This window comes from Moschus berezovskii, chromosome 28 (assembly GCF_049115385.1).
Source record: "Moschus berezovskii isolate FMDL1 chromosome 28, NW_MosBer_1.0, whole genome shotgun sequence".
Lineage (NCBI taxonomy): Eukaryota > Metazoa > Chordata > Mammalia > Artiodactyla > Moschidae > Moschus > Moschus berezovskii.
In genome coordinates, this window is record NC_142487.1 from 14,276,402 (window position 1) to 14,291,084 (window position 14,683).

General features: G+C 40.1%; 1 protein-coding gene across 3 annotated transcripts in view; it reads right to left on the reverse strand.

Annotated features, from left to right (window-relative positions):
- The window catches only part of EPG5 (ectopic P-granules 5 autophagy tethering factor), a 131,118-nt gene that overhangs the window by 48,458 nt on the left and 67,977 nt on the right, over positions 1 to 14,683 (reverse strand). For all 3 annotated transcript variants that reach the window (XM_088833417.1, XM_055417280.2, XM_055417279.2), the window contains 3 exons: positions 10,994 to 11,138; positions 6,288 to 6,459; positions 4,788 to 4,950 (listed from right to left, as the gene is read on the reverse strand). In XM_088833417.1, the coding sequence (XP_088689543.1) occupies positions 4,788 to 4,950; positions 6,288 to 6,459; positions 10,994 to 11,138 (480 nt within the window). The remainder of the gene's footprint in view (positions 1 to 4,787; positions 4,951 to 6,287; positions 6,460 to 10,993; positions 11,139 to 14,683) is intronic.

A 14,683-nucleotide genomic window follows, 5' to 3' on the forward strand; every position in this document is an offset into this window, starting at 1 on the left:
CAGCAAGCAGAATCAAAAGTGACTGCCAATTTCTGGTAGTAAAAAGTTCCAATTTCCATGTCTTCCACAGTCAAATAATATCTTCAGGGAGACTATTATGAAGAGTTTGTATCCTCTTCATTTCTTCAAACACATTCTTTCTGTGACACTGACTGTGTGAGACCCTGACAATATAAACATGAAAAAGACAAGATCCCGACCCTCAGCTAACTCAAACGCTACTAACAGCGACAGAAGTAGTAATAGGAAACAAGTTATAATACAACCTAGAAATGTTGTGCTTGTGACTTTCACTGACTGACTCAGGGGTGCTAAAAGTACCTATCACGTGCCAAGAGCCGTGACAGGTGGTACAGGTACAGGGACAAATAATGACAGGAACTCTACTTCCCGAAGAGGTCACAGTCTGGTAGGAAAAAGAGCAGGTGACTATGACAGCAGTTCTCCCCAAGCTGTGATGAGAGGAAGGAATATCTCAGTCTGACTAGAGGAGCCAAGAACAACCTCAAGAAAAGATGCTGACTGACCCAAGGAATGAAAGGATGAGCAGGAGCCCAGATATGAGTGGGGGAGGAGAACAAACAACTCCATAGGGCTAAGAACAAAAGTATGAATGTGCATGTCATCTCTGAAGAACAGAAAAGGAGCAAGCCGCTAAAAATAGAAGGTTGAGGGCGTGAGAGAGAGGGTAAATGATGTGCCAGAAAAAGATCAAGAACAGATTATGAAGGGTCCTAAGAGACAACTCTTTTTAGGTACTAGAGAACCAACATACCAGGGAAGCCAGTGACTCAGTGGTAAAGACGCTACCTGCCAATGCAGGAGTGCAGGAGACACAGGTTCGATCCCTGGGTCGGGAAGACCCCCTGGAGGAGGAAATGGCAACCCATCCAGTATTCTTGCCTGGAGAATCCCATGGACAGAGGAGTCTGGTGGGCTACAGTCCATGGAGTTGCAAAGAGTTGAACACAAATGAGCGACTAAGCACGTAAGAACCAACATGGGTTTTTAGCCTGGAAATGAGATCAGTTTGTGTTTTAAAAGATGAATGGGAAAAAAAGAACTAGACAGGGAGAAAGACTATGGACAGGAAGGCTGATATATCAGTTCAGGGGAGAAGTGGAATGACCACAGGGCAATGTCAACAGAAACAAAGAAAGAATACATTCAAAGTTATTTCAAAGGCAGAACCAATATGATTTGGAAAGTGACTAGATGGGAAGTATAGGGGTGGGATTGCGGATGTGAATACTGATGCCTAGGTCGTCATCTTGGGAGCCCAGATAAGTGGAATTACAGAAAAAAAAAATGAGTTTGAAGGATAAAGATGAGATTAGTTTGGGACCTACAGAGTTTGAGGTATCATCGGGACATTGACAGAATGCTAAGTAAGCAAGAAGTCTAGACCTGGAACTCAAGAGGGAATTCTGGACTTGACAACCAGAATAGGAGTCATCAACAAACGGACTAACCTTTGAGGGGTCATGGACTATTGAGGGTTGACTGAACCTATGAACTCTCCAGAAAAAAAATTTTCTATACACTTTGAGGGGCTTCACTGAAGCCAGCCACCAAAGACCATTCATAAATCCTGGATTAAGAACTCTAGCACAGACAGAAGACAAAAAGCAGCATATATTGCAGCGAAGAAGGGGATCAGGAGTAGAACCAAGCACAACCAGTAATCCAAGCATTGAGCAGATGAAGAGGAACCCTGGAAGAAACTAAGAAGTGGCTATAGACTCAGGGAGACTAGAAGAGGCCTCATGACAGTCAGCATCACCAGATGAGAGAATGAAGTCAAACAGGATCAACACTGCTAGTCACAACCATGAAGCGTTCACTGGGCACACATATAAGGGCTACAATTTCATGCAATTATATAATCTACCTCCTGCAGAATACTCTCTCCCAGTGACAGTTTCTTGATGAATCCATAAACACTCAGAACTCACTTTCTCTTTTCCTGACAAACACCTCTCTTCCTTCAAACTAAAGTTATCCATTTGTGTAAAGGGTGACTTTAGATTCAAGTACAATCTTTAACAAAAAATCAGAGCAAACCTAACAGACTTGCATACATAATCCCCAAACTTCATGGCAGCTAGAGCTTCAATTTTCCTCTACTTTGCTCTCAGTCATAGATGGGGAGCAAAAAATAATTTTATCTTCAATTTCTAGACATTATGACCAGTAAGTACTGTCCAGGCTGTAATTAGCCATTACTACATAACCTTCCAAAGAAATCCTACTTAAGCCTCAGACTACAAAAGTTGATTGCTCTCTTTACATTTTTAATTCCCCTGGCACATCAGCATCATCAGGCTGAAGTAATGGCTGAAGTAAATAGTACTGTTGATACTGATATTTCTAGGAGCCATCAGTGGAAGTTCCCAAGCTTCTGGACTTTTCCAAATGATGAGACTTTCCAAACTGAAAAATCACAGGGCAACAAGAAAGGTCAGCAGAAAATTAAAATGTGCTTTAAGAAAACTTGGATATTTCTAATGAGGTTATGGCCACAAAACATAGCTATTTTTCAAACTCTTTAAGAATCTATAAAATCCCCTCTTTTTTCTCTATCCTCTCTCATTTTTTAACTTCTTTCTTCAAGTGATCTTAGCATCTACCAATTTTACTTTTGAAAATAAGCATGAATATATTTTGTGTTGTCTGTAAAAGCAAAACCTAAACCATATTCATTTAATTCGTGTCATATATCATCTTCTTTCTGATCTCCCTCCAATCAAAATTACTTTGAAGGTATTTTAGAAAAGATGTAACTTTTTATTTCAGAATTAACAAACCAAAGGCTATAAAAGAAATTTCAATTCAAGGGTTCCGATAAATCAAGATTATGATCATTTTTTCCGAGAAAGAAAAAAGGTCACTGGTAGGCTTAGAGCTAAAGCTCCCAGGTCTGCTGGGTGGTATTTTCCATCACAAGACCCTACAAATTAATAGGAAGTCACACAGTCAGACTTGTTCTTTGGCGGGGACAGCAAGCATTTACAACTCTTCAAAGAGTAAGCTATTAGCCAGAACTGGAAAAACATTTCTTTGTACTTATCTCAACAGTCACTTACAAAAATGCTTTTTAGGAGAATTCCCTTCTCTATATAGAATTAACAGCCTGACACAGATGTGTAATTTCAAAATATGGAAAAACACTGTATTTGTAAAAACACAGACTGGTAATAAAAGGTTCCTTTTTCATTAAAACCAGATGCATTTTCAGCCTTTTTCCCACCAACTCAAACTCCACCCTCAGCTGGCAAACTTTTCTTCCTGTTTTATTATTTTAGCAAGTGATCCTTCTTAAATACTTCTCTACCTCATTCTAAAGCATTAGCAACCGAAGGAATAAAACCACACTGAAACACACACACAGAGAAAGAAAAGTAACTTCATAAAGCACCTGGCCAAAGATATTGTCTCAATATTTAGCAATCTCACATTCCAGGTCAAGTTTCTTAATAGATGCATACAACTATGTTGGAAAAAAACAAAAAACGAATTTTGAAAGTAATGAAAAATATGACTATAAAACTTATTTCAAAGAAGACATTTCAGAGAAAATAGTCTCCTAGAAGAGACTGATGAAAGCTACATTAGAATTGTTAGGACTGGCACAAAAAGAAGGGACATTTTTGAAAGACAACCAAAAGTCAGAAAAATACATTCCCCAATTTGTAAAAGCTAACAAAAAAGAGGGCCTATTTTTGTGTGAGTCTAGTCAAGCAGCAGCCAGCACCCCTCTCCAAGCATTTCTTTCCCAGCTCAGGGAATTCTGAATTCACTTGCAGGAACAGCAAGCTACATTGCCTAAGGAACATACACTCTGCCTGGGCCTTCCTGGTTTTGCCCTGCACCGGCACCGTCACTTTGGGCATGTAACTTAATTGCTCCTTGCCTGTATTTCTTCATCTGAAAAATACAGACAAAAAGAATATCCACCTTTTGGTGTTGTGGTGAGGATAAAATAAGTTATATAAAGTGTTTAGACAGTACCTTGCATAAATTAAGTGCTATGACATGTTGGCTAAGGCTAACCTTCCATTTGAAGTCTTTACAATGTCACAGACCCAACTTTGGCCTGTTGACAAGCTCCACCCAAGTGATCTGCTTTCCACACGGTTCTCCTACCTCTGTCTTCAGCGACTCCCCACTATCTGCAGCACACATCTTTACTCAGGAAGATCCCAGGTGATGATCCTTTCCAATATGAGCTCCAACCTTTCCAAGGTGAATTCCTATCACTACGCCCCAAGACGACTGAAACAGACTGACCAAGCCACTGACCCCATGGTGACCCAATGGTGACTCCATTCCCAAATTCTCCTCACTGAATCCAAACTATCATCACCAAAATCTTTTAAGGACCAGTTGGAGCCCCTCTCTCTTAGAATCATCTGAATGATTCCACTTTTCTTTTCATTTCTGTCTGTCCTGGAAGACTCATCAGCACTTATGGAAGTAAGTGATTAGCTTCGTGTGTAGCTTTGTGCTGTGCTAAATCGCTTCAATCATATCCGACTCTTTGTGATCCCATGGACTGTAGCCTGCCAGGCTCCTCAGTCCAAGAGATTCTCCACGCAAGAATACTGGGGTGGGTTGCCATGCTCTTCTCCAGGGGACATTCCAGTATAGCTTTACTCTCCCCCAAAATATTAAATGTTGTGGGACATGGATGATGTACTAAATATTTCTTTCAGTCTTTCTCAATGATATGCCAATATTAGGAACTCAAATGAAATTCTCTGAACTATGAGGAAACTCAGTCTTACTTGAACTGTTACAACTGCTGCTCCTTGGCACTTTTTACCACTACTGCCTCTGCACTCCAAATGTAGTGTGGTCTGTTCTTCTCGATTAACATACTGCTTGGGCATTGTGTCCAACAGTTCACTATCCAGCGCAACCTGCTGAGATTCCCGAAGAGCTGCAGTTCTGAAAAACATCATCAGGAGAAGTTATTTTAAAAGTCTTAGGGAAAACCTTATTGATAAGTGATAAAGGCTTCCAGTCACTCCCAGCCTACAACGGTGAACAGTAGCACACAAGAATTTCACAGTAACAAGAGACCAAAAGTGTGTGCTAAGACTCACCCAAACCCTCTCCCTGGCAGCCACTGGTTAACAAGAAAGTTAAGAAAGGAAGGAAAAGTATGACAATTTTTTAGCTAGAAACAAAGCTCCATTTAAAATTTGTGTTATATCAATGTTTTTTTAAATGAACCCTTAAGTACACAAGAACAAATGAGAATTTCATGCTAATTTAATCATCCTAAGGGGGAACCTTATTTTTAAGTACCAGTGACCTCTTAAGGGCTTCCCTGGTAGCTCAGTGGTAAAGAATCCACCTGCCAATGCAAGAGACGCAGGTTCAAGCCCTGGGTCAGGAAGATACCCTAGAGAAGGAAATGGCAACCTACTCCAGTATTCTCACCTGGGAAATCACATGGACAGAGAAGCCTGGCAAGCTTCAGTTCATGGGGTTGCAAAAGAGTCAGACACAATTTAGCGACTGAGCACACACACAGTGACTTCTTAGGTATTAGCAACTCAAACTGACACGTGGAAGACCAGATAAGTGTTTTCAACACTGTCCTAACTGTATTATTTCAGTAATCTGCAAGGAGCCTGTGTGGTGTGGTACAAACAACACACATATGATACAAATAAACCAGAAACAACCAATGGAAAAAGGACCAATAATAGATTGATTCCTATGAGTTTTGCAAAGATAAACTCTTTCACTTTATAAGTAAAACAAACTTACTCCACATACACAATCCTCCTCATATGATCACAAGCTAGAATCAAAACAAACAGCTGATCATTCTGTATCCACCATGAACTCAGAATATTAAATGAGTATTTTCCGCCCTTCCATCAAGTATCTATGTCATTTTTTTAAAAAATCCAGATATTTAGAAAGCAAAGCAGTGACAAAAGAGAATAAATCTCCTTCTGTTCCCTTTGAACACTGTCTTTGCAATATTATATGGTTTCCTCAGGAGAAGCCTAAGAAAAAATTTAGCTGGTGCTACTGACACAGAAATGCCACAAGAAACACGTACAATTTATAGAGTACATGAAAACCCACATAATTCCCATGTGAAATGAAAAGATTTGTCACAACTTAATTAACTAAGATAACCATCTGAGCCAGTCTGGTCAAATTACCCTCGTGATGAGAAGGCTAACGCGGAAGCCCTTCAAGGTACCACTGGATGTCACAGCAGCAAGCACACAGCCATGACCCTGGAGAGGGCGCGGTCTTACCTAGCCTGCTGCTGCAGCAGATTCAGGTCTGTGCGCACCAGCTCGGTGGCATCCTTCTGACTCAGGAGCATGGCTGAGGAAATAACTTGAACAGGAGGCCTCATCGGGTGCAGAGTAAGAGGAGGCTGGGGGTCCTCATGCTTCCGCAGGTTACTTAAAACTCTTTCTTTAGCTGAAAAAAAAATTTCATTTTGCTGACTAATGGCTACTACTAGGTCATAATGTACTACATAATTACATAGTCTGTTACCTTCATAAAGAATGCTAAAGATCTGAAGAATAACTCTTTAAATCACCAGAGACCTAAATGAATAAAATTATCTTTTGCTATTTGCAAGTTCTGAGGGATCATCCACTGGCCTAATAATATTCCACCAGGAACTGGAAGCTTGGGAGCATGTGGTATGATTAAATAGAATTACTATCCTCAAAAAGTCTTGATGATAGTTACAGAGCTATAAGTCACAATCTTAAATCCCTAGACAGCTTTGCATGACACGCTAAGGTGTTTGGACTTGACACCAGTGCAAAAGGGATCTAGTAAATGACTCTAAGCAAGGCTTAGAAAGACGGTAGCTATCATCTGGAGAGTAAAATGGGGAAATGGGGCAGGTAGCCCAGTTAAGAGTTTAATGCAACCACGAGAAATAAACAAGAAAGCGGAATGGGCGTTATGGAATGAAGCTGAGTGAAAAGTACCATATTATACCAAGGTTTGATTAGGAGGGCTGAAAACAGTAGAGTTAAACTGAATGAAGACATGGGCATAACCTCCTATAGGACTTATACAGTCATATAGGCATTCATGGGCTTCCCTTGTGGCTCAGCTGGTAAAGAATCCGCCTGCAATGCAGGAGACCTGGGTTCAATCCTTGGGTTGGGAATGTTCCCTGGAGAAGGGAATAGCTGCCCACTCTAGCATTCTGGCCTGCGGAATACCATGGACTGTCTGTGGGGTCACAAACAGCTGGACACGACTGAACAGTTTTCACTAAATAGTCACTCATTCACTCACTCACTGATTCATTCACTCAAAAACGGATTCATGAGTCCAAATAAGAGGTCAGCACCACACAAGAAAAATAAAGGTCAATCAAGGTAAATCTGTAAATTTGCACTAGACTGCACATGGTCTCATACTGATCAATCCAACTTAAATGTTTACATTTCTGTACTCAGCAAAGAGTTGAAACACAGTAGGTGTCTAATAAATTCCTATCTTCCCTACCTTTTTCTTCACTACACTATCCACACACCACACAGCTCATGAAGAACATGAAGAAAAATGCTGCCATGTAATATAATAGAGGCCAGGAAAGGGCAAGGGAATTTCAAGTCAATAAGTCAGCAAAGTACTTAAGGGACTACTCTGAACTTCCAATTTCATTCCAGATATAGCATTCAATTTTCTATTCTTGTTAAGAAAAATTGAAGAAAATTTAATAGCCATGACTTTACTTAGCATAAGAAAACTTGTACTGTTTGTAATCCAAACAGATGGAACTTAACATTCCAAACAGGTCAAGTACAGGATGTCCCTTATAGCTGGGGTTTTTCCACTAGAACTACCAATCTATGCACAGAATGTAACAAGGCAGGATATTCAACTGGGTAAGATTCCTATGTTCAAATTTCTTTCAAGCAGCATTAGCTCATAATTCTAAAGGAAAATGGGAGTGGGGAGGTGGGGAGGATCTTTTCCCATCCCAGAATAATTTACTATGAAAGAAAAATAAAGAGTGATCCTTTGCACACAAAATAAAAGAAAAAAAATATTCAGACCATATTTAACTATAATCACAACTCTGAACCACAACTGACAAAAAGTTATGAAGCCAACAAATTTGAGAAAAAGAAGTCGGTGTCGTAAGTATACAATAAACTATGAAATGCTACTTAAATTTTTCCTATAATCACAATCACAAGTTCAATCATTTGATATAATCATAAAGTGAAGAGGAACTCAAAGGCCTCTTGATGAAAGTCAAAGAGGAGAGTGAAGTTTAGTTTGAAGCTCAACACTCAGAAAACAAAGATCATGGCATCTGGTCCCATCACTTCATGGGAAATAGATGGGGAAACAGTGGAAACGGTGTCAGACTTTATTTTTTTGGGATCCAAAATCACTGCAGATGCTGACTGCAGCCAGAAAATTAAAAGACGCTTACTCCTTGGAAGGAAAGTTATGACCAACCTAGATAGAATATTAAAAAGCAGAGACATTACTTTGCCAACCAAGGTCCGTCTAGTCAAGGCAATGGTTTTTCCCGTGGTCATGTATGGATGTGAGAGTTGGACTGTGAAGAAAGCTGATTGCCGAAGAATTGACGCTTTTGAACTGTGGTGTTGGAGAAGACTCTTGAGAGTCCCTTGGACTGCAAGGAGATCCAACCATTCCATTCTAAAAGAGATCAATCCTGGGTGTTCATTGGAAGGACTGATGCTAAAGCTGAAGCTCCCTCATGCGACGAGTTGACTCACTGGAAAAGACTCTGATGCTGGGAGGGATTGGGGGTGGGAGGAACTGAACTGAACTGAACCTGCTCTCACCTAAGAAAAACCTGAAACTTATCATTTACAAATCTAGGTCTTCAGTTCAGTTCAGTCACTCAGTCGTGTCCGACTCTCCGCGACCCCATGAATCACAGCACGCCAGGCCTCCCTGTCCATCACCAACTCCCGGAGTACACTCAAACTCATGTCCACAGAGTCGGTGATGCCATCCAGCCATCTCATTCTCGGTCGTCCCCTTCTCCTCCCGCCCCCAACCTTTCCCAGCATCAGAGTCTTTTCCAGTGAGTCAACTCGTCGCATGAAGTGGCCAAAGTATTGCAGTTTCAGCCTTAGCATCAGTCCTTCCAATGAACACCCAGGATCGATCTCCCCTAGAATGGACTGGTTGGATCTCCTTGCAGTACAAGGGACTCTCAAGAGTCTTCTCCAACAAAACTGCAACCTGCACTGATTACCAGAAATAAAATAAGGTAAATGCTGAAAAGCAGGGTCCGAAGCCTGCTCTTCAAAGCCCCAGCTTTGTAACTTGGGCAAGTTATATAACTACTCTATACCTCAGGTTCCTTACCGGCTCAATGGAGATAACCCTCATAGGGTTGTTGGGAAGACTGAGTTAATGCATACAAAGACAGCACTTAGAACAAATTAAGGGCTTGATAAATTACTAGCATATCTTCAGAAAAACAATCAGCCTTTTAGGGCAGGGTTACGGCAATGTGAAAACACAACGGAGGGGAGGACATGAACAGACACACATTCAACAGCTTCCAGATCTATAAATATAACTCCTCCTCTCATTTAACAAACTTTCAGGACTAGAAAATGAGAACTGATATGGCTGGGTTAAGAACAACTTTTACACTTTCCCCTATACCTTCCTAAACTGTTTAATTTTTCCCAATGGGCTCATATAATTTTTATCATCAAAAAAAAAAGCCTCTTATTTCAGGGAAAAAGGAGGGAGAAAGATGTTGGAGAGAAAAATTTTAGTCTTAGGTAAGATTGTTCTGCACCTTCATTTACAGATGAATGAACCAAAAGTCAAGAGGTTCTTATTTTTTTCTGATCACACAGATGGTTAGTGGCAGAGCTGGATCAAGAAGGTATTTTTACCTTTCTCTGAATCACCTCAGTGTTCCATCACACTACATATTACAATATTTTGTTCAACAATTATATATATCCTACATTTAAAAAATATATTTAGTAATTTAAATGATTAAGTGACTTCAAATATTATTTTCTACTTTTTTGTTATAAAGTATGTCATCAACTTTGCAGGTTAAATGAGTTTTCGTGGCCTAGAATAAAAACTGACAATTTATAAAACTGTTCCTCTACAAAAATGCATTGTGAGGAACAGTTAACTTAGAAACTATAGGAATATGATCCATCTGTATGGTTAAGAGTTTTGGATACACAAAAGAGTTAATCAAAGAAAATGACAGACTGCTGAATTTTAAAACTGCAAACCCAAAATAATTAAATTCTAGGTTGTACTTCAAATGTTCTAAACTAACAAATGTCTTCTTAAAGCATCACGGAGAACACATATCACAAACTACTTAATCATTTTCCCAATATTGATTTACAGGAAATACACTAGACAAAAAAAAAAGTTAAACTATACCACAAAGGTACAATCAGCAAAATCTAGACTGTGGGGAAACTCCATGGACTGTAGCACACCATGTGTCTCAGTTTGGGCCAATGAGATGTAACTGGAAAGTGTACGAGGAGCTTCTTGAAAGAGTCCTTAAAAGAGGGAGGCTTCCCTACCCGCTGAATAGAATGCAAATATGACAGCTTAAGCAGCTTCTTGAACCATATGTGGATCTCTGATGTTAGAACAATGAAACAGAAAGACAGAAGGAGCAGGGGTCCCTGAAGGCTTTCAGGTCATAAAGCTACTGCTCTGAACTGCTTGCCTCCAGATTTCTCTGACATAAACAAAAAAAATCCCTATCTTATTTGCATCCTCACTGTTTCTAGAGTTTCTCTCATTTATAACATAACCTGACCCTAAGTAGTAGACAAGTTAACAATGAATTCCTAAAAAAAAAAAAAGCAATTCTCACTGAGGGATATACTATATGAATCTTAACATTTAATGGCTCTGATTCACACTCACTCATTCATTCACCCATTCATTCACTCATTCAAAGGGTCTGATGCTCACTCATACAACTCACCCAGCAAAGGATCAGTGAAGTCCAGCTGAACTGATGAACTGCAGGGTGCAGAATGGGACTCAAGCTTGGCCTGTGTCCACAGACCAACGGTTTCCTGAAACTCGTAATGTATGCGCTCCATGTTCAAATACTCCATCCACAGGTCCTAAAATGGAATCATAAGACTTTAACTTTCAGGGATGAATCATATATTCACATATAAAACTATGTATTTAACTCTAAAGTGAATCCATAAGTTTCAACGTGAAGTGGTCCATTCCAGGTTCTCCAAGCATTAGGATGAATCACATTTAAAATGGGCATTCTAGGGAATTCCCTGGCATGGCAGTCCAGTGGTTAGGACTTCGTGCTTTCACTGACAAGGGCCTGGGTTCACTCCCTGGTCGAGGAACTAAGATGCCAGAAGCCACGTAGTGCAGTCAAATAAATAAATTAAATGGACACTGTAACAGTCCAAGGAATCTCATAACTCTTTGATTATATACGACACTGAGAAAAAGTAATTTCAACAGCCCCGCTAAACGTTTACTGTTGACAGAGGTTGACAATTAGAAAAGAATACTGAGAATTAACAATGAGTTAATTCTGCAAAGATTTCAGGACACCATGATCACTTATGTATTTTTCCTATTTCTCTGGCCCTACAGTCTCAGCCTGTTTTTCCATGTCTTAAATGTTCCTTTTCAGAATTACATCCTGAGTCCTGTTCTTAATCCAAATACTCTATTACCATTATACCCACACCTCCTACTGCCCCATTCCTGAACTACAGACAACTTTATATCCCTTCCCCACCAATTCCTGAGTATCAGTTCTCCTTGAAGCCACTCAGGCACTTTCTCTTCCAGTTTTGTAAATAGCATTTTTAGTTGCCCAAGCTACAAATTTGGAAGCCGTGTATATCTTACCTGCCCTACAAGAATATCAACCCTAAGCAGAGAATCCTACTGATTCTACTAATTAATTCTTATATATATTTTTAATTCATCCACTTATTTAACCACTCCAGCTATTGCAACATCTCCCCAAACAAAGACTTCCTGCCTATAAACTTTCTGCAACTCCACATCACCATGCTGTCCTTTCAACTTGACAAACTCCCATTTGTCCTTTAGGGCTCAGTTCAAAGGTCACACTCCAGTCTCAGTCTGAATCAGGTGCCATTCCCCCACCTTGGCAATTGAAACAGCACCCCGAACATCTCACTCCCACAGTCTTTATCACCAGATGTAATAATTATTTAGTACCCCATTTGACAGTAAGAATCTTGAAGGCAGAGACTGCATCACTTCTCTTTTTATATTTTTGGTATAGGTGACTGACACCTCAAAGGTATTCAATATATACTCATGGAAGGAAGACAGGAAAGAAGAAAGAAGAGAGACGAAGGAAAGATAAAGAAAACAGAAGAAAATCAAAGACACCTCGTGGAGATGAAATAGTACATACAACAAGGAAACAACTAGGTTTAAAGACCCAAAGTCTCTCAAGTCTCTCAAGTCTTAGAGGATCTCAAATCCCATCCAAGGTTGGGGGTCAGTGGCCAGTAGAGTTCAGTCCCTAGAAAAAAGAAACTGGAACAGGAGAGATACATCTCTACACACACACACATGCAGAACTACAGAAGCTCAGAAAAAAATCAGAAGTTTTGACCTAGGAAAGACAACAGACCTCTTTGTTTGAGAAAAGATTAGAACATGTGAAGACTAGAATTGAGCACATCCAAAAGGGCAACCAAAACTGACAGCTACAAGTAAATCTCTTCAAGGGTGAGCTCCCCACTTTCTCCATGCTATTAACTTTCTATATGCATGAATCTCAACAAATCCTTACACTGAACTTTTTATGGGAGTAGAGATGACTGCTTAAAAGTGTTCAGATGCTAACAATTTAAAACAAGGAAAAGTACAGTTGGAAAACGCTGTGTTTATGAGGCTGTAGATGGTGATGCCCGAGCAGGGCCGGCTATTCCAAAGGGGATATTACAGGGACTTCCCTAGTGCTGCAGTGGTTAAGAATCCACCTTCCAACGCAGGGGGTGTAGGTTCAATACCTGCTTGGGGAAGGAGAATTCCACATGCCACGGGCCAACTAAGTCTCAGCGCCACAACTATTAAGCACTCGTGCTCTGGAGCACCCATGTCACAGCTAGAGAGAAGCTCATGAGCCAGAAAGAAAGACCCAGCATGATGCAATAAGATTCTGTGTGCTGCAACTGAGACCCAACACAGCCAAAAACAAAACAAATAAAATATAAAGGAAAGAGAGATTAATGCCAAGCTTCTGACTTCTGGGCATCTCTCTGCCATCTTTTTGGGGCACTTGTGCCATTTGGTTTTTGCTTTCTGGGCATCTCTTTGCAGTTTGCTTTATTTAGAGTGTGACTGCCAGCTGGTGAGGTTTCGGTTTGGTTTGGATACTTTAGTTTGAGCATGCAGACATCTGGTACTAACTGCTGGAACTAAAATGGGAAGCATTTCCTCTGAGGTTCCACCCTGGGTGGGAGTTCCTTGGGAGATTTTAAATGACTAGTCGACCTATATCTATGATCCAATGACAAAGAAATATGGCCTAAAAATAGGTCCCTTACAGTTAGATCTTCACTGCCACAGGATGAGAAAATGGAGTGGGGTTCCCTCATGGCCAGGACTTTCGCCTATGATCCAAAAGCCTGAGACTGATCAAAATAAGACCCCATCTCCTCAGAGGGACAATCCCTGCTGAGACATTTTATCCACCAATGTGCCCTTGCTATCAGGGCAAATTTGAGCACTACCTGGTCTAAATTTTAGGTATGACCACAGACAAAGAAAAGTGATTTTTTGACCGTGTGGCCACAATATCCTTTAGACTTCAGAGACAACTGGTTAGAATTTGTTTTGAAATTGCCAAATTTGCTATTCCTGCATGTGCAATTACAGAAAGCTAGTTACTTTTTTTTCCCCCAGAATTCTGACCCTGAAGGAGTAAGTCCTACTAGGAGAACATGAGTTTCTCTTCCCTGTGCCTTGAGACCATGGCTCTCAGGAACACTTACCTAGACCACCTCTAATTCCTGAAACTGAATTAACAAAAAAAAATCCTTTAAAATTTTTTCTTATTCCAACTGCTATTTTATAAACTAGTGAGTTTTCTATTGTGATACCTGATTCATGCCTAAGTTTAGAAAACAAAGCTAAGAGATCTCTCATTGTGTCTGTTTGGATATATGTATGTCTCGATGTGTTTTTGTCTTTGGATACTGTTGCTGAGGTTAATTTGTAAATTAACTGGGTATTTAATTGGCTTAAAGAAAAGTAGATACTTAAATATCAAACAATTCTAAGCACAAGAGAAATTAAGCTAAAGGGATTTCAGGTTCATGTGAACTGGAAAATATTAAATTAAATTAGTATTAATTAAATCAGTATTAAATTAGTACTTGGTTTTGTTTGTTGATATATATGTATCACTATTTACACTGACCAACTGAGACCTCCTTGGTAAAAAACAGGGCTCACAGAGGATAATACCAGGAAGTCCTTCCCTATTGCCTCAGGCCCTGCCTGTAGCAGAATGTTGGTTGGGATTTTCCCTTTTGGACTACTCTTGTTATGGATGATCAGAGCTCTGTTCCATCCTGCAGCCTCCCCAACCCCAGGGTATTTTTACAAAACTGGGAGAGCTCCAACTATGGTCCCAGGAAAAGGA